Here is a 25,718-nt window from a genome sequence, read left to right as displayed (position 1 = left end):
TTGAAGGCGCACATAATTTTGTAGTGTGGCAAAAACAGTGCTACAATATCCTGTTACAAAAGAAGCAAGCAAAGCCGATCAAAACCAAAGGGGCAAAGCTTGCGGACATGGATCAGAACGATTGGGATGAGTTGAATGAGCTTACACACTCAACCATAGAGCTATTGATTTCTGATGCCTTGCTCTTCAACATTGAAGGTTTGGATTTTGCATATGCTATATGGACTAGATTGGAAGAACTGGATGCACAGAAGAGTGCTGCAAGCAAAGTGTACTGGCTGAAAAAGCTTATGGATTTGCGTATGAAAGAAGGTACGGTAATGTCTACTCACTTGAGTGAGTTTAACTCCATTTTCAGCCAGCTGGTTGCCTTGAAGTTCATGATTGATGAGAAATTTAAGGCTACTTTCTTACTTTGCACTCTACCAGAGAGTTGGGATACATTTGGGACTGTTATGAGCAATTCTAATGTGATCCTTTTGTATGCCGATGTAGAGAGTGCTCTATCTATGGAAGAGATGAATCGGCAGAACAATGCATTCAGTAAGTCTTCCAGTGCTTTGCATACTAGGGGCAGATCACAGCAAAAAGGCAAATATGATGGCAAGGGACGTAGTAAATCACGCGGCAAAGATGTTGAATGCCATCATTGTGGCAAGAAGGGTCACTTTAAACGTGACTGCTACAAATGGAAGAAAGAGAAAGGAAAAGGCAAGAAGACAGATGATAGCAAGGAAGAGAAGAAGGACAGTCAGCCTAAGAAGAGCAGTGTAAAAATTGAAGAGGTGAATGTAGTCACTCATAACAGTGATAGTGAGAGTGATGTACTCTTTGTCTCTTCACATTTTGGTGCACATGCTTTACTTGCAGATACAGATGATGACATGCATACTTGGATTCTTGATTTAGGTGCTTCCTTTCATATCACCCCTCATCGTGAGTGGTTTTCCGCCTATACAGGGGGTCGACATGGTGTTGTCCATCTTGGGGACAACTATGCATGTGAGATTGCAGGTATTGGCAGTGTGCAGCTACAGTTTCAGCATGGCTCTGTCTTTACACTTCAGCATGTACGGCATGTACCTCAGCTCAAGAAGAGCTTGATTAGCAGAGGGCAGCTAGATGATGATGGTTTTCATACCACCTTTGGTAATGGAAAATGGAAGATCTGTAAGGGATCTAGGGTTATTACCAGAGGCTGCAAGAGTGATACTTTGTATCCACTTCATGCATCTAGTGTGCATGACCATGTTGCCGTGACCGAGCAGCCAAGCATTTCTTTGTGGCATGGCCGGTTGGGACACATGAGTCAAACAGGAATGAAAGTGCTTTCTTGTTTGGGTTACTTGCCTTGTCTTCGTTATGCTGATTTTAAGCATTGTGATCATTGCATTTATGGCAAACATGCACAGACATCACATTAAAAATCTCTTTCTTTGAAATCTTCTCCTCTAGAGTTAGTACATTCGGATGTATGTCAAATGCCAGGATTATCTTTAGGGGGAAAGAAATATTTTGCCACCTTTGTCGATGATGCTACATAGAAAGTATGGGTTTACCCTATTCGTAGCAAGGATGAAGTGCTTGATAAGTTAAAAAAATTCTTGGCATTGGCTGAAAATCAGATAGATAAGACACTTAAGTGTCTTCGCTCTGACAATGGTGGGAAATATGTGTCCAAGGCCTTTCAGACATTTTGCGACAGCAAAGGGATAAAGAGGGAGCTCACTGCCTCTCATAATCCGCCCCAAAATGGAGTTGCAGAGCGTATGAATCGGACCATACAGGATAAGGTCCGCGCGATACTGTCTCATGCTGCATTACCCCATGGTTTTTGGGCAGAGGTTGTATGACAACCGTTCACTTGATTAATCGGTCACCAAACAGGTCTTTGGGGGGGGGGGGGGGGAGTTCCCCAAGAAGCGTGGTCGGGCAAGCCACCTTCATATGCTCATCTGAAAGTGTTTGGCTGCGAGGCTTTTGTGCACATTCGTAAAAAAAAATGCAGCAAACTTGAGCCAAAGTCCTGTAAATGAATTTTTCTAGGATATGGTGATGAGGGTGAAATGGGGTATAAATTGTGGAATCCCGAGAAAAGGAAAGCAGTACACAGCAATGACGTTATCTTCTGGGAAGATCGCATGCACAAACAGCCCGAAAAGACTGAGGAGGTCCATAGGGTTGTATTCCTGGAACAAATATCTTTTGGACAGCAAAATGTGCCCGCTGTACAACAACAAATACCTGATGCAAATGAACCTATAAATGCACGAAATGATGCTGGAAATGATCAGCAAGCTATTGCCCATGAAAATGAGCCATTACATGTGCAGGAACAACCAGGACAACAAGTTGTTAATGCTGATTTGCACAGGAACAGCCAGCAAACAATGACCACTGGGTTAGGAGATCGTCTAGGGCTACTAGACAACCTGACAGGTTTGTTCCTGGTGCAATTAATGTGGCTGATTATGTCATGTTGACAGACGATGGTGAACCGTCTTGCTTCAAGGAAGCAATAGAGAGACAGGACAGCAAGAAATGGTATAAAGCCATGCTGTCAGAGATGGAATCTCTTGAAAAAAATGGCACTTGGGACTTGGTGCAGTTGCCTAAAGGGCAGAAAACCCTTCCATGCAAATGGGTTTATAAGATGAAGGTCACTTCTGGTTCCTCACCAAAGTACAAAGTAAAATTGGTTGCAAAAGGGTACAAGCAGAAGCATGGAATTGACTTTGATGAAATTTTCTCTCCTGTAGTCAAGATGGCTACATTGAGAACCATTTTGGGCTTGGTAGCAGTTGAGGATATGGAGCTCATACAGATGGATGTAAAGACTACGTTTTTACATGGTGATCTTCATGAAGAGATATATATGCAGCAGCGTGAAGGGTTTGTTAAACAAGGGAAGGAAAAAATGGTATGTAAACTTAAAAGGAGTTTGTATGGGCTGAAACAAGCACCAAGAGAATGGTATCATAAGTTTGATACATTCATGCAGTCCCAAGGCTTTCATAGAAGTTAAGTGGATCACTGCTTGTACACCAAGAAGGCAACAGATGACAGTCTAATTATCTTGGTTTTGTATGTTGATGACATGTTGATTGCTAGCAGGGATACTCATGCCTTGGACTCACTGAAGCAAAGTCTTTGGACTCACTGAAGCAAAGTCTTCATGGCAGCTTTGACATGAAGGATCTTGGTGATGCAAATCACATTCTTGGCATGCGAACACTCAAAAGAAAAATCGAAAGGCTTACTCTATCTATCTCAACAGGAGTATATCTCTAAAGTTTTGCAGTGTTTCAATATGGAGGGGGGGGAAAACCATTGGGGTTCCATTGCCTCCATATGTGAAACTTAGTGCAGAGGACAACCCTACATCTGATGATGAGAAGGCTGAAATGGCCAAGATATCATATGCTTCAGCTGTTGGCAGTTTGATGTATGCTATGGTTGCCACATGTCCTGACATTGCCTTTGCAGTGGGAGTGGTTAGCAGATACATGGCAACCCCTGGCAAGAAGCATTGGGATGCAGTAAAAGGTATTATGGGATACCTCAAAGGCACAAAGGAGTTGTGCATCTGCTTTGGAAAGTAGAAGGCATCTTTTGTTGGCTTTATGGATGCAAACTAAGCTGGTCATGCGGACTGTAGGAAGTCCACCTCTAGGTATGTGTTACTTTCACAAGAGGAGCAGTCTCTTGGATCTCCAAGCTACAAAAGTGTGTTGCATTGTCTACTACAGAGGTAGAGTATGTGGCTGCCACTTAGGCATGTAAGGAGGCTTTATGGCTTTCACGTCTAGTGGGAGAGCTTGGCATCACAAAGTTACCTGCTCTCCATTGTGATAGTCAGAGTACTATCATGCTAGCACGGAATCCTGTCTTTCATGCAAAGACAAAGCACATACAGGTGAAGTACCACTTCATTAGAGATGTACTTGAGAGCAAGAACATTGAGCTTGTCAAAGTACAGATGATAATCCTGGAGACTTTCTCACAAAGGGTCTTCTAGCAGAGCGGTTTGCTCATTGCCGACAGATGATGGGAGTTGGATAGATATATTTATTTCAGCTTTGTACATACCTAGACTTGATTCTTTTCTCCTCTTAAGGCACATTGCCTTTAGGTGGAAGGTTGTTGGGAATAAAGGGCTATCGTGCCTTTTATATGTGCACGAGTGTGAACACACCCTTAGTACATTGTACTTGCATATATATATATATATATATATATATATAAACCTAAAGTGATACACTAGTCATTGTATCAAAAACGTGCTCACACTCTACACAGCTTGCTTTTGCTCTCTCTCTCTCTCTCTTTGTATCTCATTGCGTATACGACAGTCTGCCTTGATCTTCGTGCCTAATCGATTCTTACAGACTTGCGAGTATCCAAGTCACTTGCCATGTCTGCATCACAATACCCCTGTAGATCTAACGTACCCTTGCCATAGCAAATACATTTTCTGTGTGCCCTTAAGGTACCGTAAGATACATTTCATTGCTTCCCAACGTGCTTTGCCACGATTTGACATGAACTTGCTTACTACTCCCACTACATAAGCAATGTCAGGTCTAGTAGCAACCATAGCATACATGAGAGAACCACAAGCTGAAGCATAAGGAATACCCTTCATAGTACTGTCTGCCTTATCATCTTTTGGGCAATCTGCTTTGCTAAGCTTAAGATAAGGTGAAAAAGGTACACCAAGAGGCTTAGCATCAGCGATAGAGAAACGATCAAGTACTTTGCTTATGTACTTTTCTTGTGAGAGAAATAAGAGCTGTTGCTCTCTATCTCGTGTTACACACATGCCCAAAATATATTCAATTGTACCCAAATCCTTCATGGAAAAGGTTGAAATCAGTTGTAGTATAATAAGGCTTCCATCATCAACCTTCCTAATATATAAGCAGTGATCTGCACTACTTCTTTTAAATCCATGTGAGAGCATGAAGGCATCAAACTTTTTATACCATTGTCTAGGAGCCTGTTTCAAACCATACAAGCTTCTCTTAAGCTTACATACCAAATGCTCCTTTCCATGTATAACAAAGCCTTCGGGTTGTTTCATGTACAACTCTTCTTCCAAATCACCATGCAGAAACGCAATTCTAACATCCATCTGATTAAGTTCAAGATCCATAGATGCTACAATGGCAAATAACACTCGAAGAGTGGTCATTTTGACAACAGGAGAAAACACTTCCTGAAAATCAATATCCTCCTTTTGTGTATAGCCCTTAGCCACAAGTTTGGCTTTGTATTTGGGTTTGCCATCCACACATTTGATTTTATAGACCCATTTGTTAGGAATGGCTTTCCTATCTTTGGGCAATGTAACCAAATCCCAAGTATCATTCTGATACAATGACTTCATTTCTTCTTGCATAGCTAGCTCCCACCTTTTCTTTAATTCACATGATAAGGCCTCTTTATACGTAAGAGGCTCACCTTCATCTGTGAGCAAAATGCAGTCCAAAGAAGGATCAAATCTTTGTATAGGTCTTTTGACACGTGCAGACCTTACCCAATGATCTATGCTATCAGGTAATGGATCCACATGCGAGGGAATGTCAATTACCTCATTGTTTGGTTGCTGAACTGCATGTTCAGGTTACTGTAATTCATTTTCAGCATGTCGATTTTGATGCTCAAGCTAATGTTCAGCATCCCCTTGCTGCCCATTTTCATCTGGCTCAATAATGATACGCTAATTGTCATAATCAGCATCAAAAGGAGCTGAATTTTTAGTGGGCTGATGATTGCTCAAGTAACTGATCATGCAAAAATTTAGCTTTTTTTTTCTCTCTCATGGGGAGCTTTTTGTTGGCAAGCATTCAACCAGGGCTGTTACCTTCTGTATGAGGCCAGGATAAGACACGATATTCATCATCGAGGCAGGGTTGTGCGCAGTGGTCGGTTTGGAGGCTCTACCCATCCACCAAGTATTGGAGCCCACAGCAGACCGTTCTGAGGTATGGGAGATCATAGGGAGTCTTAATAGATGGCATATCTATAAGGCGCGGTGTCAAGAGGCTTTTGGCGGAGAGAGACTTTCAGTACAGGCGACCTTAGCAGAGCTTTGGATCTCTATCATCCACTCTCTCCGCAGCTGTTAAGATCAAGTGCAGGGTGAGTCCAAGACTCGTTAGGAGCTCCGTTGTCATTTCATGCATACTTGGAGTGGCTAGGACCTGTTTTTCGTGATGCAGGCAGGCAGCCCCAGATGGCGATACATCCCCCTCCATGGCTTCTTGCTCCCATCCTCCCAGACCGCTTTGAGAGGCTTGTATACATGATGTATTTGTGACTTTGCATCAGCTCCAGCTAGTCTGTTGAGCATGAGCACTCCGTTGTAATTAGTTTTTTTGAGTAATATAATCAATCACATTTTATTTGCAAAAAAACTTTCTTTTTGTCCAATGTTGGGAATAAAGGGTCCTCATGCCTTTTATATGTGCTTGGGTGTGAACACACCCTTAGCACACTTGTACTTTCATATATATATATATCTATCTTAAAACCTAAAGAGGTACACTTCTCATTGTACCCACAAGTCATGCTCACTCTCACTCTCTACTTTGCACTCTCTCTCTCTCTCTCTACTATTGTGTGTAAGCACTGTGTGTCTCGATCTTCGCGCCACCGGTCACAACAAATTGGTATCAGAGCAAGTGATGGGCGTGAGGTAACTAGCGGCAGGCAGTAGACAGTTGAGGCGACCAGGCTTAGGTCACAAGCTGTAGATGAAACAAGTTGCAGGTGGCTGACAGGTAGCGCAAGGAGGCGTCAGCAGACGGTGGTTAGCTGGATGAAGGCAAGGTGGGATGCGACAGGTCGTGGATGTTGGAGAGTAGGCGACAATTGCTGCAGGCATTGCGGGCACAACAAATAACTAGTCGACAAGTTGCAGGCCTTAGACAAAGATGGTGCGTGACGGACGGGACGGGCTTCATCGACTCGTCACGAACCTGACGGGTCACGAACTAGAAGGGTCAACAAACGCCGTCAGTGTTTAAAAAAAAATCAAAATTCTTGATTTAATCCCCTCAATTATCCCTTGTCTTGGTGGGAGTTCACACACTGGAGGCACAAATCTCAGATCTATGCAAAATTGAACCAGAAAATTGGGGCATTTCCTAGATTTGGGGATTGTGATGCAGAGCAAGACCATTTGTCACAAAAATTGTAGGAATTTGTGACATTTTGACTCCGACATTTGGGGCTTTTCATGTACATGTAAGAATTGGGCTGAAATTTACCCAATTTCTCGACATTGATGCACATTGGACCTCGTGCAATTTGGGGCTTTTGCTGTTTGGGCAAAATTTGTGCCCCATTTCGTTATTTTATGTACACGCGGGTTTAATTCCATGCAATTTGAACTTCTAGCACTTGGAAAAATATGGGGGTTTTGCTGAAATTGCTCTATTTTGGCAAAATTAACCTTATTCTATACATGTTCGAGACAGTGCAGATGTATGGTTGATGCTTTGAGTACAAAAATTTTGGGGCTTTTGACCGTGCGTGTCAAATTTTGTGCTCGTGGGTTCAAATGTAGAGGCATTTGGACCACACATTGATAAATTTGATGCATAGCGTGAATTCAGGGATAGTAGCAAGAGACAGCAGTAGGTCTGATAATCAGTGAAGCAAGCTTCTAGTATCCATTAAAAAAGGCAATATAACTGATCTTCTAGATCAGACATGCTTGATGAGCCATTATGGGAAGCTATGAAGGCTAAGCCTGGGAATCCTTCCATCTTGTTGTGGGTGCACTTGACTGAAATTAGCAGAGAGCTTGATACCTCAAGCAGATTTGCAGAGGCTCAATGATGGATTGTGTATTGCTCTAATCAATTGTCTGGTCTCTTCCAAAGCCAAACTCAAGTAACTCTACTCACCTCAATTAGCTGCTCATTTCAATTAGGGGTGCTAATGACACACACTTGATCGCACACCGGCATAGTAGGAGAAAGTAGTCACCTTGAAGGGTGAACTTGAAGCACAGTTGAAAGACATGCAATAAGGAAAAGTGCATTAGCAAGGGTGCCTACACAACTTTGAGAGGACCCTAGGATCCTATTTGGAACCTGTTGACATATGATGAAAGGAAAAGACCAAAAAACGCTTGATAGGTCAAAATAGGTGTCCAACACTTGACCTGGCCAATCCTTATGACAGCATTGATAAACCATGTGAGAGGAAGAGAGGCTGAAAGTAGGAATGAAGTCGCATAACAATCACCTATGGTGAGAAACTAACACCTAGCTTTAAAAGGGTTGAGAAATTTCTGATTTTTATCACAAGAAAGTGGTCAAATTTGTTGCTGCCCTGCTGGAAATGGCTGAATGACTGCAGCCCACCATCAACAAGAGCCCCATAGGCAGTTGCTTGCCCCTATGGACCCCAAAATTGTTGTCGCCTACCAGTCTACAGGGGCTGGCCCCTACCTCCAATGGCCTCCTGATCAGCTGCTGGTGGCAGCTCCTTGACAATCTCCAATGACAGGGATAATCACCAATGTCTTGAAAATTGCGACAGCAGTTCTATCACTTGCCTCCAATGGCCTCCTGATCAGCTCTGCTGGTGGCAGCTCCTTGACAATCTCCAATGACTAGGCTAATCATCAATGGCTGGAAAATTGCAACATCAATTCTCTCTCCTCCTCTCCCAACCTCCACAATGCTGGAATGAGGCTCAACCATCCTCCAAGAGCCTTTTCCTCACTTGCATGAGCAAGTTTTGCCAACTGGCACCTTCTAACTAGATTTTTCGGCCATTTAAGTACTTTTTCAGAAGTAACAATTCTGAAAATGGATTTCAACCTTTATCCTTGCTAGAAAATTAAATAAGCCCATCCATAATTAAATTGTCTTGGCCATTTTCACTCTCAAGTGATCTAGTGCGTTAATTGACCCTTGAACTAGTATTAATTAATCAATTAATGCCTAGTTTCTAGTGTCACCACTGACACTTATTGGTCAATTAAATTTCCTTAGCTAGAGTTGATACAGGGCACCACCTAGTACCTATCCAATACAGCTTATTACAACTTTTGCCCTTGACAACCATTGATGAGCTGCTTGGCCTGTCATTTTAACTTATTTTACATGCATAACATGTGTGCTTCACATTTGCACATTTGAAAATAACTAATCAAATGCTAAAAGTTCATGTCCCCATGACACATCACATCCAACTTATGCGAATGCACTTCTCTTGCATCAATTGGAAATATATATTGCATACCATCCATGTATCCCATACATGCTTTGCAAATGTACATTCCCCATGTATTTCCTACGTGTCATGTAAACATATGGTTTCAAAACCTAGATGCAAACTACATACATCTACATACCGACTCACAATAGCTACAATCAACTCCAATTGAACCACATCAAGGTGAAGTACAACTAAGGATGATCTACCACGTCACACTCCTCCATCCATTTGCGTCTATAGGTGAAACAATCCTGAAATTTCACCAAGTATTACATGGAAGCTTTTAACTTACTTGCTCGAAAACTCACACTAGGTTCTAGCTCTTTTACCCTGAGGATCACCCAAATCCTCAGAACTTTGAAATTGTGGAAAACAAATGGTGCATTTGTTGCAATTCCAGCTTGACAAGTATTAAATATTACATCTAGTTGATCATCCCCAATCTCGTGTACCAAACATACTAGAAGTACCAAATGCATTGCCAAATGTTCCTATTAGCATACTGGTGGGGACCATTCCAATGTGAGTCTACATGGAATTTTGCATTCCAACAACCATTCTTAGATACTTTTCATGTGTTCCATGCATTTCTTGGGTGTGTACCAAAAACATTCGTGCCATTCATACCAAAAGGAGAAGTATCATGACCAACCATAGCATGAAATGTAGATTCTCCACCAAAGTACCTCATATGTTCCACATTTGGATGCATACCTTGCAGTCCAAGTGGCATAGTGTTTGCATTTCCAAGACTCCCATGCATCTATTGTCCTTGCCCCAAAGCAAACATTTGCATCCGTTCATTCAATGCATTGGGTGCATTTAGAGGTTGTACCACATCTACCTTTGATGATACACACACTGAACATCCAAGCCCTTTTCTCTAGCATTAAGATACATTGAAGTCCCCACTGCATCAACAAAACCAATATTCTGAACACGATGCCCATTTTTCTGAACACGATGCCCATTTCCATTATCTTCTAACAAAGCATCATAACCGAATTGCTACTTAAGAAGACATGCTTGCTGAATTTTATGACAATTGAACACAATGTCAACAAATTGCTTGCCATTCTAACTTGCAACCAGATGCCTTAGGTACACCTACTCAAGGGAGTTGATGTATCCTAGCACTGGAGCTATGCGACCAGCCTTGTTACAAAAGGGTAGTGGAACTGTGAATTACATTGATTGTAGCAAGAAATTAAAGCATAAGATAAATGTTAGCTGAAAATTCAGCATTGTACCATACCAGGCTTGAATGCCTTACTAATGAAATTAAGACGAGCCATACTTAATTAGCACTAGAACATTGGTGCCCCTTGCAGTATTTCTTTTCACATTGCTTCTAAAAACTTGTACAACTCACATTTGCCTTGAATTCCCAAGAAAATGGCAGGCCTTGCCTCCAACTCAAGAGATATGCTCTTGGGTTCCCAACTTTTTTTATTGATAGAGTCAATTCTCTTATATAAATTAGAATATCTCGCTCATAACCATCCAGCATCCATAAAATCCAAATTGCCCCTTAATCCCACCATCAAGGAAGTTCAAATTGAATATTTTCCAATTGCATGCAAATCATTCCTCTTGTAGACCTCCAAAATCTTACCCATTCTGCTGTCCATTAGCCGAATTTACATCCACAACCTTCCTCGATCATGGAGCCATGCATGCACACATCCCAATATAACCATGCAAACCCTAAACCATATTGGTTTTGGACTGAGATCTGTAAACTCCCATTCAGTAGAACATTAGGTCCAAATTCGAAGCTCAAATCTTCAATAGATTGCATATATATCTGAACAAGATGAGAGAGAATGAAGAAGAGAGAAAAATCTCTACATTTCAACCCTAAAACAGTGATTGGCATCAATTTCCACCCCAAGATAGTGACCAACATCATTAATTATTGATTTTTTCCTTGTTTCCAAATGCTCAAGAAGTCAAACTGAGTCTTTAACAGTTGCATATAGATCACCCTTGTTATAGATAACCATATCTCTTCAATTCTACTATGATTCTTCAAATTTGCAATAACAATCCTTCATCCATGGATGAGATTTGCTGGCATGCATTCCAAGACAGTATCCAAACCCTAGCTACTGCTGTAATTAGGTCTGAAACAGCAAATCAAGGTTGAGAAAATTTGGGGTTGCAGACAAGGAAGAGATGAGGAGCAGATCAGAGAGAATTCTCTGACTTTCTCATGAGAAAGAAGCCTGCACAGCACTCAACCTCTGTTTACAGCCCCAGAAATAGATCAGGTCACCTTGCAGAAATTAGGGCCTTTCTACTATCTAATCCTCAAAATCCAGGTTCAACCACTGTCAATTGCTCCAAAATGTGCATCAACTCTTCTGTTTTGTCCCAAAACTGATCTCCATAGCCTTTTCTAACCTTGCATAGCCCAGAATCCGCACCATAATGGGGGAGAAAGAGGCCAACATGGAAGATACATCTGCATGCAGCCCCAAAACTAACCCAAACTTGACATTTGGCAAATTTCCATTTTCATTAGGGCCTCCACCTGCAAATTCGAGCAAAATAGCCCTTTGGCCTTGCCCTCATTTCAAATCACATCAAATGCTGCCAAACCTCGATTTTAAATTCCTAACCACTTTGAACTTGAAAGCCTTGAATTCCACAAGCCTTAGTCTAGGACCTTGAATCATTTGAATCCCTAATCCCCATAACACCAAAAGTCATTTCCAAGGGGATATTCAATGTCTCTAACCAAGATCTAACCTAGGTACCCTTTTGGCACATGTCCACAACAACTTCTATCAATCTCCCCTACTACCCAAGCTAGGATAATTTGTTACTACAATACACATTCATTTTACTCTCACATGTGCACAACTTAAATAGTATTATGTCACAAGGACATGAAATTTTGATGCTTTGCTTAGCATTTAATTAAGCATTAATCAATTGTGCAAATGTGAGGTGCACATGTGATATACAAGTTAGTTACTTCACAATGACTAGCCAAGGACCTTGAGAAGTTGATGAGTGCCAAATGCAAACGTCATGATAATTTGTACTAGTTATATCCTAGTAGGCGTTTGGTGTCAGTTTTGGCCTTAGGACCTTTAATTGGTTAATAAGTGTCAATAGTGGTGTCATTAGAGACTAGGCATTAATTAATTAATTAATGCCAATCCAAGGGACAATCAATGTGTTGGACTACTTGAGGGTCAAAATGGCCTAGCCAATTTAATTGTGGATGGGCACTACTAATTTTTTGGGCAAGGACAAGGTTTGAAATGAATTATTAATTTTGGAAATTGATTAAATGGTTCAAAATTACATTTAGAAGGTTGCCACTTCATAAGTTTCAATTTCCCAACCATTGGTGATCAACCCAACCATTGGAGGTTGTCAAATAGCTGACCACAACAGATCAAGATGACATTGGAGATAGGTGACAGCCCTTGTAGGTTATCGGGTTGTTGAGCTAAAACACGCTTTATAGTTGATTAGCATTTTTAAACAGCCCCAAAACACCCTTAATTAAAGAAAAATGCAAAAGTGGTGTGCGGTTCGAGAGAGGTTCGATGGTCTTCCAAAACCCTAATTTTTTGGGGCACCCTTCAACATCTATAAATAGACAAGCTGCCCACCATTCAATCTCATCCTTTTGGTGCAGGTTTCTCACTCTACTATGCAGAGTTCAGCCATCAGTCACCTACCATTTGCTATCCAATCATCACCGACTGCAGCCCATCACTATTCAGTCCTAGGCAACCTGTTTTCAGCCATCACCCTGCTGTTTGGAGGTCTCCATTTGTTGCAATATCATAGCACCTAATTAGCTTGCGGTTTTAGCATCTAGTGCCAAGCAACAGGCTCTTGCCTTGTCTCCCACCAAGCGATTATTGCAGTACCTACGTTTTTCTTGTCTAGCAGGCCATCTACATCAGCACACACCTCTCCTATTGTTGCCCAACAGTTCTCTACATCGGGTGACCAGTTTTCAGCCTTCTCTAGTGGTACAATATTGCCTTTACCATATTTCAGTCTCCGACTACAATGTTTTGGTAACCAGTGTGCTATCCTTGATTATTCAACACTCTCTTATCTCCAATTGGTGGTTACAACACTTGGAATCTATCTCCAGTGGACCTTACTCTCTGACACTTCATTGCTCTGTCCTTGTACATTTTGTACTCTTACATTCATTTACAACATTCATTCACTTTAGAGTTTCTTCTCTCAGTGTTTGCCTCTATGTTTGAGATTTGCATTTTGTGTTTAGGGTTTGAGTTTTGCTTGTCTCTATCTAAGTCTTTATGTTTCATTCTTGGTCATACTTCCTCAATGCAAAACCTAGCATATCTTCACATGGTATTAGAGCCGTTGCTCTTCTAAAGAGTATCCTCTTGCGGTGATTGTGGAGGCTAGTCTTTGTCCTAGAGGGCTCCAAATTGTTGTCACGTGCTGTAGGACTAATCCTTGGTGGTTGCAAATCACATTAGCAGCCTCTTCTCCCCTTTTATAGCCTCCTCTCTCACAATAGTTGGAATATACTTCTACCAGCCTCCAAAAACTTTTTTTTCACTTAGATGGGTAAGTTTTGCCAAGTGCCAACCTTCTAATTCCATTTTTCAGCATTATTTAGCTTATTAAAATAATTTTTAGAATATTCATTCTAAAATGAATTTAATAAATATTATAGTGCTCAAACAATTATTTTCACCAACCAATAATTAAATTGGCTAGGCCAATTTGTCTTCCAAGAATCCTTGAGCTAGCTATTAGCTCTTACACCAACATTAATTAATTAATAAATGCCTAGTCTATAAAGTCTCACTAGCCAATAGGCCCAAATTTGACACCGAGAACCATCTAGTACTTGTCAGGCATAACTTATTACAACTTTTGCCTTTGGCACCAACTGATATCTCAAGGTCTTGGGTCCCACACTATAAAACAATTAACTTGCGCTTTACATGTGTAAGTCACATTAGCACATTTGATTAACTTTTACTTAAATGTTAAAAGAAAAGCATTAAATTTTCACATCCTCGTGATAGTGTCTACCTCCTCCTTGAGATCATAATGCCTTCTCAAGGCCTCCAATGATGCAGAACCCTGATAGGGCATTTATAGGATCCCCAGAAGAAGGTGTTTGGGACATTATGGATTAGAATCAATTCACATGTGAGTCTCGCACGAGATAGGATCAAGTAGGGATAATGCTTCTCCATTTGAAAATTCACAAAGTGTTGGAAAAAATGCAAGCTTGAACAAGGCATGCAGTAGCATGGACAGCAAGCTCATAATGTTGGTTTAGACCAAAATGTGTGTCCTTATAGGCCTTTTAGAAGTTGATGATCAGCAAGAGAAAGAGGAATCTAATGACTAGTTTGATCAGTTGAGGATAACAGCTAAAATGTTTGTACAATTGGCAAATGACGCTCAGTTCATGCACCTTTTGAACCCCTTAAAGAAGGGTAGTAAATACAGATTTGGGATAGCAAGATGCACCGAAGGAAGAGCTAATATAGTAGCATAATGTTCCAAACATGGGTAATGAGCATAAGCAAATGATACTAGTGGGAAAATTGATGCATATGCAAGGCCAACTTGGAAGTTTCAATCCAATGTTTTTTAGACAGTAGGACATGCATGCAATTATGGGACTGCCAGGTTGCTTTGGTGGTGACACTAGTTTCCATGCTATGGTGGGTTAGGGATTGCATGTGGGGATGTATGACACAAATCCTTATCATATATAGTAATCAATGCGTGGTGTGCAAGGCCCAATGTATCCAAGTATGGCTGGTAATATCCATGTATAACAATATTGGCATGATGTTGGGGCACAATGTGGCAAGTTTGGCAATGCATACAAGCAGCGCATTGTGTTTGGGACTCATGGTATTAATGCTGGTCATGCAAATGCTCCGTATGGTCCTGGTCATGAGGAAAAATGCAGCGAGTAATGCTTGTATGAGAAAAAATGCAGCTAGTAATGTATGCGACATATGGAAAAATGTACCTTGGTATGGCTAGTAGTATGCAAATTTCCACGCACTATCACATTGCAATGGTCCAAAGTATGTAAACAAGAATATTTCCTAATGCATCCCGTGCTCCTAGCATCTCAAGTACACGAGGGGCTGGTCAACTGGATGCAATATTGCATATCAGTTAAGTTGAAATTATAGCAATGTGAAAGCATAAAGCATCACAATGCTTAAGAGAAAGAAAGGTCTACATCCTAGTGGAGGTTTGAGGCAAGTAAAGTTGGAGGTAAAGTTTCCATATGCTTCTTGGTGAAGCTTCAACATTGTTTCACCAATAGATGCAAAGTGGATGACTTGGCATACCATCCTTAGTTGTTGAAACTTCATCGAGATGCCTTCCAAGTAGAGCTAACTTTGGTTCGGGCTCAGTTAGATTCAACAAAGCTGGGCTTCAGAGTGTTACGTAACGCTCAAGGGGGAGGTAGCACTTCCACTCCACTAGTTTTGGACAACTTTCGTATGTAGTGGATCTCGGATGCCTTTAGCACACATCCAAGGTGCTGAGTTGCCAGTATGTCTATCATGAGGTCATTACTCAATGTACTAGTCACTATGAGATGTATACAAATAAGTATGAGTTTCACTTAGGCATTGAAACTGTACTTTTGCATCAATTTATAATCAGTTTGGCATGAGCTTTTGCCTCAGTTTGAGAAAAAATTATGATCAATTTCAGCTTAAATTTTTATCAGTTTGGGAACCATTTATGGTCACTTTTGGGATCAATTTCAGATCAAATTTTGCAATCAATTTGGGATCACATTTACAATAGTTTGTGACCAGTTCTTAAATCAGCAAGTGATCAGTTTATGATCAAATTATGCTCAGTTTTCAATGGTTTATAGTTGGTTTCATAGACAACAGCATGTTAGTAAATGCCATTGACAATTTCAACCATGGTTTATGCTGAATTAATACTTTTTTGTGGTGGTTGATAGTTAGAACAATTGAGAAACATGAGTTATAGATGCATCCAATGGGTTTCTAGCAACAATTTTAGATTGATTTTCAATTTTATGTTATGTATACTTGTTTCTTCTTTTGTTGTGCAGAATCCAAATGATTTCTAGTATGTTAACTTTAAAAGAGAAGGATCTCGAAGCAGATACCCTTTATCATGTATATCTTTACCATTTGTTTCACTTGAGCAAGTAAACCACACTTCTCAACTCCTCCCATCCTACCACTATCTTCTCCACATTCTGATCTACTCACATCTTCTTTCCAAAATGTTGGATTACACTCCACTTCCACTCGAAGCATGCTAGGGGTTAGATCTTGCATCTCCACTCCTAGCACTTTCTCATTCCCCATCCCATCATCTACGTACCCTCCATTCACTACACCTCTTGGTGCCTCGCTAGGGGGAATATCAACCTATGAGATGGAGAGGATCGAAGCTCAGCTGAGAGTGCAGTAGACAGTGTGGAGAGTGAAGCATGACACCCAATGCAATAGATTGAAAGAGTGTAACTTGAAAGTACGAAGTACAACCCTCAAATCTTAGGGTTGTAGGAGGTGTTCACACCCAAACACAATAAGTGCCCGTAAGTATATGACATAAGCACATACGAAAGAAGACTATAAGTCTAGGGAATAAAACCTCTCGTACCGAGAGTAAAAAGCGCCCTAGTATTCTATTGATCACCGACACTCCTCTGTGAGTGCAGGCGTAAGTAAAACCCAACAAACCCCCTTAGAGTGAAGAGTGATCAAAAGTACAAGGATCATCCGCCACCAAAGGAGATCAAATTTAAAGCATTGTGAAATGCTTCAAATTTGTCACACAAGGAAGAGCTTTGGTGATTGAAGATGTCTACCACATTAATGGTAGTAGGACCATAGACAAGGCTGATATCACCTACATGTAGCCTCTCTCTGACAAAGTGATAATGTATCTCAATGTGTTACGTGCGTGCATGAAACACTGGGTTCCGTGCCACTGCAATGGCACTCTGACTGTTAGTAAACAAAGGAGTAGGCTCTGTTACAGATACATCCAAATCAGCTAGTAAGTGTCTAATCCATATGCATTCAACTATGGTAGTGAAAGCTGCCTTGTATTCAGCTTCACATGACGATGTGGCAATAGTGGATTGTTTCTTGCTAAGCCAAGATATGCAAGATGAGCCAAGAAAGAAACAATTGCCACTAGTGGAGTGTCGTGAATCGTAATTAACACCCCAATCAGAATCATTGTAAGCATGTAAATACAGTGGTCCCCCCTTGGCATAAAGCAATCCAAAAGATCTAGTACTCTACAAGTAACGAAAGACACGCTTAACAGCTTGCCAATGTGATATGCGTGGCTGATGCATATATCTGCTCAGGGCTAAAACTACAAATTGTATGTCTGGCCTAGCGTTGCATAGATAAATAAGACATCCAACTGCTGGAGCATATGTGTGTATATCAAACAAATCACTATCATCATGTAATGACAGCTTTAGTCCAGGTTCCATTGGTGTACAGACTAGTTTATAATCCTGTAAGCCAAACTTCTCAAGAAGTTTACCAATGTATCTTGACTATGATAAACCAATACCTCTAGCATCATGTATGAACTGAATGCCCAAGTAATAATGCAAAGACCAAGTATGACATTTCAAAAGTTTGCTGCAAATTTTGTTTGAATGCTGAAATTTGATCAGCATGTGTCCCTGTAAGCAAAAGATCATCAACATATATACAAATGATCAGCATGGATCTCCCCTCTTTACATACGTAAAGGGTAAACTCAGATGAACTGTTTATAAACCCTTGGCTGAGCAAAAAGGCATTGATTTAATGGGTTGTTGTGCATATACTTCCTCATGAAGTTCCCCATGTAAAAATGCAGTTTTAATATCTAACTGATGCACAGTCCATCCATAATGGGCAGCCAAAGCAACCATAGACCTTATGGTAGTCATTTGGGAGGTAGGAGCAAATGTCTCCTCATAGTCAATGCCTTTCTTCTGTGCATAGCCTTTAGCTACAAGCCTTGCCTAGGGATCCATTTGCATTCCGTTTCAGCTTGTAGACCCATTTTGTTCCAATGGCTTTCTTCCCAAAGGGCAAAGACATTAAATCCCATGTTTGATTCTTAATGATAGAATCAAACTCAGCTTGCATTGCTGCCATCCACTACACATTTTGTTGTGCATCCTCAAAACATTCAGGCTCCTCATCATCAACTGTACTTGCTGCCATAACAAACTCCATGGTATGTGCAATATTATGTATACGAGCTTGCCTTCTTGTATGACCAGCCATGGGTGCGTCCAGATGACTATCTTTCATAGTTTGTACATACCATCTAGGCATTTGTCTTGCCTCCTGAGTGTGTATATGCTCTTGTTGAATTTTCGTTTCAGCACTTTGCTGAATATTCAGATCAGCCAATGGCCGATTTTCTGTAGTTTCCAATGGAGCAGCTGGCTGAACATTTAGTTCACTTGTTGAAGCTCCAGCTGAATCACCAAATGAAATGGACAGCAGCCCTTCAAATACATCACGGGCAGCCTGATATGTGTCTAAGCCAGCAAGGGATAATTCTGATTTTTCATCAAAGAGTACATCCCTATTGACAAACACCTTTTTAGAGACTCGATCATAGAGTCTGTAGCTTTTGCTCTCACTACTATATCCCACAAAAATGCATTTGACAGCCTTGTTATCCAACTTTTTTCTGAGTACCTGGGGAATGTGTACATATGCAAGACACCCATGTTAGAGGTAGAGTCATCCCCTGGACAGGCTGTGCTAGGGTTTCTATATAGTTAGGGTTTGATTCAACAGTATACAACATACGATAGAGGACACGTTAGCAATAGGATGCCACGTCAGCATAGTACGGACGCCACGTCAGCAACTGCAATCGGACAAATTTTTATTGTTTTTACTGCAGTCGGCTGTATTAATTTCCTATTTTTTGGCTATTTATAGCCAGTTCGTGGCATACTCCAACATTCATTCATTTTAGATTTTGGTCTTGAGATCTGTTGGTTGAGACAGACTGTACTCAGGTTGACGGAGATCGAGGTCATCAAGTCGGAGACACATGCAGATATTTCATCTGCCTGCGTGTATATTTCTGCACTTTTATACAACATACTACACTGCAGATTTTCTGCGTTTACACTGTCTCCTTTTCTCTCTCTCTCTTCTCTTTGTGTTCACTCTCTCTCAGTCTTTGTCCTACGCTTCCACATTGCTACACTCTGACATGGTATCAGAGCGGTGAAGATGGACTGACTGAGAGCTGAACTATTTGAAGAAGAGATTTCAGCGCGACACAAGGCTGTATTTCCAGAATTCGAGAGCGAGCGGGAGGGCTACGCATCGGATCAAGGCTAAAGCGAGCGTGGGCATGTAGGAAAGGAGTCCAATCGGTGAATTTGCTGCACGTTATTGCTGTTTGAAGGGAAGGAAGGCTGCATTTGAGGCCTTCCATTGTAGATTTTACCTTTCCATCGCCTCCGGCGGGTGAAGAAGGTTTGCGCAGCGGAGAAACCAGTCCTAGAAGGCTGCATTTACACAGTCAGAGGGGGACTGATTTTTCGTTTGTGCAGGTATTGCAAGTTAACATGTCTTACAGAGACTGATTTGGAGTTCCAGGCGATAATGGACAGGAAGGTGCTTGTCCTACCGGCTCTTCCATCGGATCAAAAGCTTGATGGTGACAATTACCACATTTGGCGGGTGATGATGTTGGCCATTTTGGAGTTTTATGATTTGGCGGAATTGGTGATGGAGGAGATTAACAGGTCCTCGATGAGGGATGAGTCCAAACTCTCTTCTAATGCTCGTGTGGAGTTGACCAAGGCCTAGTCTCATTGGGACAAACTGAATGCTAGGATTCGATCTTTTCTATTTCTGTCTTGCACCATAGCCGTGATAGCTTACATCGAGCACTTGACGGTGGCTCGAGAGATATGGTTGGAGCTCGACCAGATGTACAACTAGATGATCCTGTGAAGAGGGTTTCTTTGGAGGTGCAGATGGGGACCTTGTTCATGAATAAGTCTTATTTGCTCCGGGAACACATCAACAAGCTTCGGCAGCTTCAGATGTAGGTTCAAAATGCGGGGAAGCCTATTTCCTCCGAAGACGCCATCACTTTACTGTCTCAGTTGCCACCACGATTCAGTACCTTTTATTCTACTCTTATTGCATCAGGGCAGGAGTCGACTCTTCGGTAGGAAGAGTTGGTTCCTATGGTCTTGGACCAAGAGGAACAATTGAAGGGACAAAATGCTTCCAAATCCGAGGCTTTGGTTGGTCAAGCCTCTCAGAAGAAGGGGAAGGACCAAAAGAAGAAGAAGGAGGACAACAAATCCAAGAAGGACAAGGAGAAGGAATCGACTTGCTATATTTGTGGTAAGACCAGTCAAAGACAAGAAGGATTTCCCCGACAAAGACAAGAAGGACATTGAGAAAAATGACACGAAGGATTCTGGAGTGGTGGCTGCACCCTCATCAGCTGCTTTTCTACAGTTAGCAGTCATTGAGGACTCTATATCGACAACTTCTGATGCTATGATGGTAGCTCCCCAGGCTCATGAGTGGATCGTAGACAATGGTGCCTTTCGGCACACGACTCCTTCTCCTGTTGGTGTTGCCCATTTGCGACCTTCGTGTGGGCAAATTCTCATTGGAGATAGCTCTTCTGTGTCTATTGTTGCACGGGGTGAGATGTAGCTTATTCCAGATGGACATGGTGGTACCCACACTTTCGAGATGTTGCATGTGTCAGGCTTGGGATATCATTTACTTTCTGTCCATAAGATTTGTGCTCTTGGCCTCTTGGTGGAGTTTGACAGTGATACTGTTCGAGTCCTTGATCGTGGATCAAGGAAGGTTCTCTCTGCAGGGTATGAGAGAATGGCATCTACAAATTGAAGTCTTCTACATCTCTTACTTCTCTTCTTCTTACTTCCTAGACACAGTCCGAGCTATGGTATGCTCGGTTTGGCCACCTGAACTACGAGTACCTTTGGAAGGCATCGCGAGGGTCGTTTGTCCAAGGATTTCCGAACATAGTGGTGAGCCATCAGCCATGTGTCTCTTGCATTCGTGGGAAACTGCATCGGGATGTGATTCCCAACAAAGCTTCTAGGTGGTCTACTTCACCCATGGAGCTTATATCTACGGATCTTTGTGACCCGATGAGGACGGAGTCCTTGAAGGGGAGCTTGTACTTCATGTTGATTGTAGATGACTACAGCAGGATGGCATGGGCCTATTTCTTGACTTTGAAGTCGGAGGCTTTCTCTCACTTCAAGGATTGGCTTCTCTTTGAGGAGAACCGTTCTGGCCAGCGATTGAAAACCTTGTGTTCAGACAAGGGAGGTGAATTTATGTCTAATGCGTTTGCTCGTTTTTGTGCAGATAGGGGCATTCACCAAGAGTTTGCTAACACCAACACTCCCCAAGAGAATAGCATTTTGGAGCGGAACAACCGAAGTGTGATCGAGATGGCGCACACCATGATGGAGCACCAACAAACACGTCAGTTTCTGTGGGCCGAGACAATGGCTACCACAGTTCACATCCTCAATCGATCCCCCACTTTGGCCGTTGACAGGATGACACCTTTTGAGGCTTACTTCGAGACTAAGCCCGATGTCTCTTATTTCAGGATCTTTGGGTATGACGCCTATGTGCACATCTCAAAGACATAGCGTGACAAGTTTGAGGCGGATTCCAGATGACAGGTGTTCGTTGGCTACAGCTCCCAGTCCCATAGTTATCGTCTGTTTGATCTCGTCAAGCAGGATGTCTACCCGAGCTGAGATGTGCGGTTCGTGGAAGTTCTGGCCATAAAGGGGGGTGAGGAGCACCTCGTCCTTGGAGATCCTAGGGAGAGTTGGGCTCCCGAGACAGTTCCTTTGGAGCCAAAGCCTCTTGATGGAGATTCTTCTTTTGATTCAGCGTCTTCCCTTCCATTGGCCTCTCTCAAGGAGCTTTCGCCGGTGAATGTACCCAAGTCTTCAACCGATGGAGAGCGACGGGTTCGTCCTCCTCGTTGGGCCCGTGACACACTCCAAGATTTAGGGATAGAGGGGGTCCCTGAGGAGTGGGAACCGTAGGATGGACTGCGGAGGTCAAGGAGGAATCAGGCACATTCTATGGAGCTTGTTTGCTCTAACTATTGTTTGATGACCCGTGTTATGCAGGATCATGAGCCTACTTCAATGAAGGAGGCTTTGCAGTCTGACCATTGGCAGAAGACTATGGAAGCCGAGGTGGAGGCTATTGAGAGAAATGGCACTTGGTCTCTTGTGTCTCGTCCCTCTTACAAGAAGGTGATTGGTGTCAAGTGGGTCTTCAAGACCAAATACCTTAGCGATGGTTCTTTGGACAAGCACAAGGCTCGCCTTGTTGCTAAACGTTTTGCTCAGCGCTTAAGCATTGATTTCCATGATACTTTTGCCCCCATTGCTCGTATGGTGACTATTCGAGCTGTTTTTACCTTGGCTGGCCATAGGAGATGGCTTGTCTATCAGTTGGATGTGAAGTCGGCCTTTCTGAATGGTGATTTACAAGAGATCTATGTTGAGTAGCCTCCTAGCTTTGGGTCCTCGGATGGGAAAGTCTACAGGTTGAAGAAGGCCTTGTATAGTCTTAAGCAGGCTCTGCGTGCATGGAACGAGAAGATTAACTCGTTTCTTCAGTCGAAGTTGGGATATAGGCGCTCCAAGGCCGATCCGCAGCTTTATGTGCACACTTTCGAGGTTGGTTGTGTGTTGTTTGTGTTGTATGTTGATGATTTGATTCTGACAGATCATGCATAGAAGGTCCGAGAGACCAAGATAGCTTTACATTAGATATTCGAGATGACGGATTTGGGGCTTCTTCATTTCTTCTTGGGTTACGAGATTTATCAGTCTCAGAGGGGGGTTTTCATCTCTCAGCAGAGGTATCTTCAGGCTTGGTGACTTTTGAGATGGAGACTTGTCGGCCCATTACTACTCTTATGGATCTGAACTGGAAGGCCACTTTACACTCAGATTCTCCCGTGACGGATGCTTCCCGCTACCGTCAGTTGATTGGATCCTTGATTTGGCAGTGTCATTCCTTGGACAAGCTATGTTAGGGTTTTTGCACAGTTAGGGTTTGATTCAACAGTATACAGCATACGGTAGAGGACACGTCAGCAACAGGATGCCACATCAGCACAATACAAATGCCACATCAGCAGCTGCAGTTAGACTATCTGCAATTGGACAGTTTTTTATTGTTTTTACTGCAGTCGGCTGCATTTAATGCAGCCGGCTTGGTGCAAGGGATTTCCTATTTTTCAGCTATTTATAGCCAGTTCGTGAAGCATTCATTATTTCAGATTTTGGTCTTGAGATCTGTTGGCTAAGATAGACTGTGCTCGGGCTAACGGAGATCGAGGTCATCAAGTCAGAGACACATGTAGATATTTCCTCTACCTCCGTGTATATTTCTGCACTTTTATATAGCATACTACACTGCAGATTTTTTGTGTTTACACTGTCTCCTTTTCTCTCTCTCTCTCTCTCTTCTCTCTGTGTTCACTCTCTCTCAGTCTTTGTCCTACGCTTCCGCATCATTGCACTCTGACAACCCAAAGGTACGAAAGTGTCCAATAGAAGGTTTCTAGCTGTTCCAAGCCTCAAAAGGTGTAATTTTCTTTAATGCTTTGATGGGGCATCTGTTCAAAACATAGCAAGCACACATAACGGCTTCCATCCAAAAACTGTGGCAAGCTCTTTGCTTTGAGCATACATTTGGCCATCTCCATGAGTGAAGGATTCTTCCTCTCTGCAACCCCATTCTGTTGTGGAGTATAAGCAGTAGTAAACTAATGAACAATGCCCTTCTGCTTCAAAAAAGAATTCAGCATAGAGGACATATATTCCTCCCCTCGGTCCGAATAGAGAGTCTTTATTTTACAACCAAATTGATTTTCAACAAGTGCCACAAAAGCCAAGAATGCATTATACACTTCTGACTTTTTGACCAAAGAATAGACCCAGCAGAATCGAGTAAAGTCATCAATAAAAGTCACAAAATAGTAACATCCTCGCAATGACTTTGTTTGCATAGGCCCACATACATCTGAATGCACTAATTGTAACTTGGCTGTGGCTGTAAAAGCAACATCACGGAGAAACGAAAACCGATGCATTTTTTCCAAAATACATCATTCGCACAAGTGCTCAGGATGTCTCTCCAGAAGAGGTAATCCATCTAGCATCTGTGTACGTTGTAAGAGCATCAAGCTACCATAGTTCACATGCCCCATTGGAGCATACGATAACTCTGCTTGTATCATAGCAGAAGTAAAAGTGGATTCCAAGTATGTTGACTAATTGACTGAACGAGTATCCAACTCATATAACCCATGACATAAAGTGCCAATCAAGACCAAAGTCATGTGTTCCTTGTTCTCATCATGCATCTGTCATCATCAAGGTGACCTGCAATCCACAACTTGCCAAAGAAGAAACAGAGAGCAGGTTCTTTTCTATATCTGGCACAAACAAAGCATCCTGTAGGCGGAGAATAGAGCCATCAATGACTGTGAGCACAATCTCCCAAATACCTCTAAGAGAGTATGATGCATTGTTGGCACATTGTACAGACTTGCTAACTAGAGCTGTACCAACAAAAGCAAATAAATCTCTGCGAGATGTGATGTGCCTAGAACTACCACTGTCAAAAAACCAAGTGCCTACATCCTCAATAGAGCTAAATGCTCGATCAACCCAAGAAGTGTTATAACTGCATGTGTAAAAGCAATAGTCCCTGTCTACAACAAAGGACGCTGACTCAATAGCAGTGGAAGGAGCATTAAAAACCCACATTCCTGACTCCTTTTTCTTCTCCTTGGCAGCAATGCACTTTCTACACTCAGTGATGTAGTGACCTAGCTTCTTGCAATAATGGCATTTGCTCTTCTTGGTTTCCATGCTCCCTTGTTTTTTACTTCTTTGTGAGGTGCTTGAAGTCCCAAAGCTTTGCTAAGCAGTCTTTACTTCGTTGCTTTTGCCCTTCTGTCTAGTCATAAAAGCTTGCTCAGAGGCTATGATATCCACACCACTATTTCTTCTTGTTTGCTTCTCCTCTAGAAGCAAACTGACTAACTGAAAAAAGGAAATAGGTTGTGGGGCAATCCTCATTGTGAGGTTTAGGGCAATATGAAAAGCCAAGTACGAAGGAGGTAATGAGTTCAATGTAGTAGATATCAGCTATGCATCTGAATAGTACTTGTCGACCTTCATAAGTTGCTCACGCAAGTCCTGAAATTTGTTCAAGTGATCTTGCGTGGAATCACCCTCATCCATTTTCAATGTCTCAAGCTCTTTCTTTAAGAAAGAGATGCGGGTCTCATTCTTACCAGCAAACATCTGCCCCAAAGTTAGCCAAGCTTCTTGTGAAGAAGCTGTCGAACGAATGTGGGGGATGATGGACCACTGAACT

The 25,718-nt window shown here is 42.1% G+C and overlaps 1 protein-coding gene across 2 annotated transcripts in view; it reads right to left on the bottom strand.

The window, feature by feature from the left end:
* Window positions 1-25,718, bottom strand: part of LOC148035113 (uncharacterized) — a 42,751-nt gene that overhangs the window by 7,846 nt on the left and 9,187 nt on the right. The window contains exon 4 of one of the 2 annotated variants that reach the window (XM_087680079.1): window positions 10,358-10,975. The exons of the other annotated variant lie outside the window; for it this stretch is intronic. Within the exon in view, the coding sequence (XP_087536205.1) occupies window positions 10,871-10,975 (105 nt within the window). The 3' untranslated portion in view covers window positions 10,358-10,870. Of the gene's footprint in view, window positions 1-10,357; window positions 10,976-25,718 lie in introns of those variants that run through there. 2 annotated transcript variants of the gene reach the window in all.

This window comes from Lygodium microphyllum, chromosome 6, assembly GCF_053477565.2.
Source record: "Lygodium microphyllum isolate KBCC chromosome 6, Lygodium_microphyllum_v1.1.10, whole genome shotgun sequence".
NCBI lineage: Eukaryota > Viridiplantae > Streptophyta > Polypodiopsida > Schizaeales > Lygodiaceae > Lygodium > Lygodium microphyllum.
This window is presented reverse-complemented; position numbering and strand designations above follow the sequence as displayed.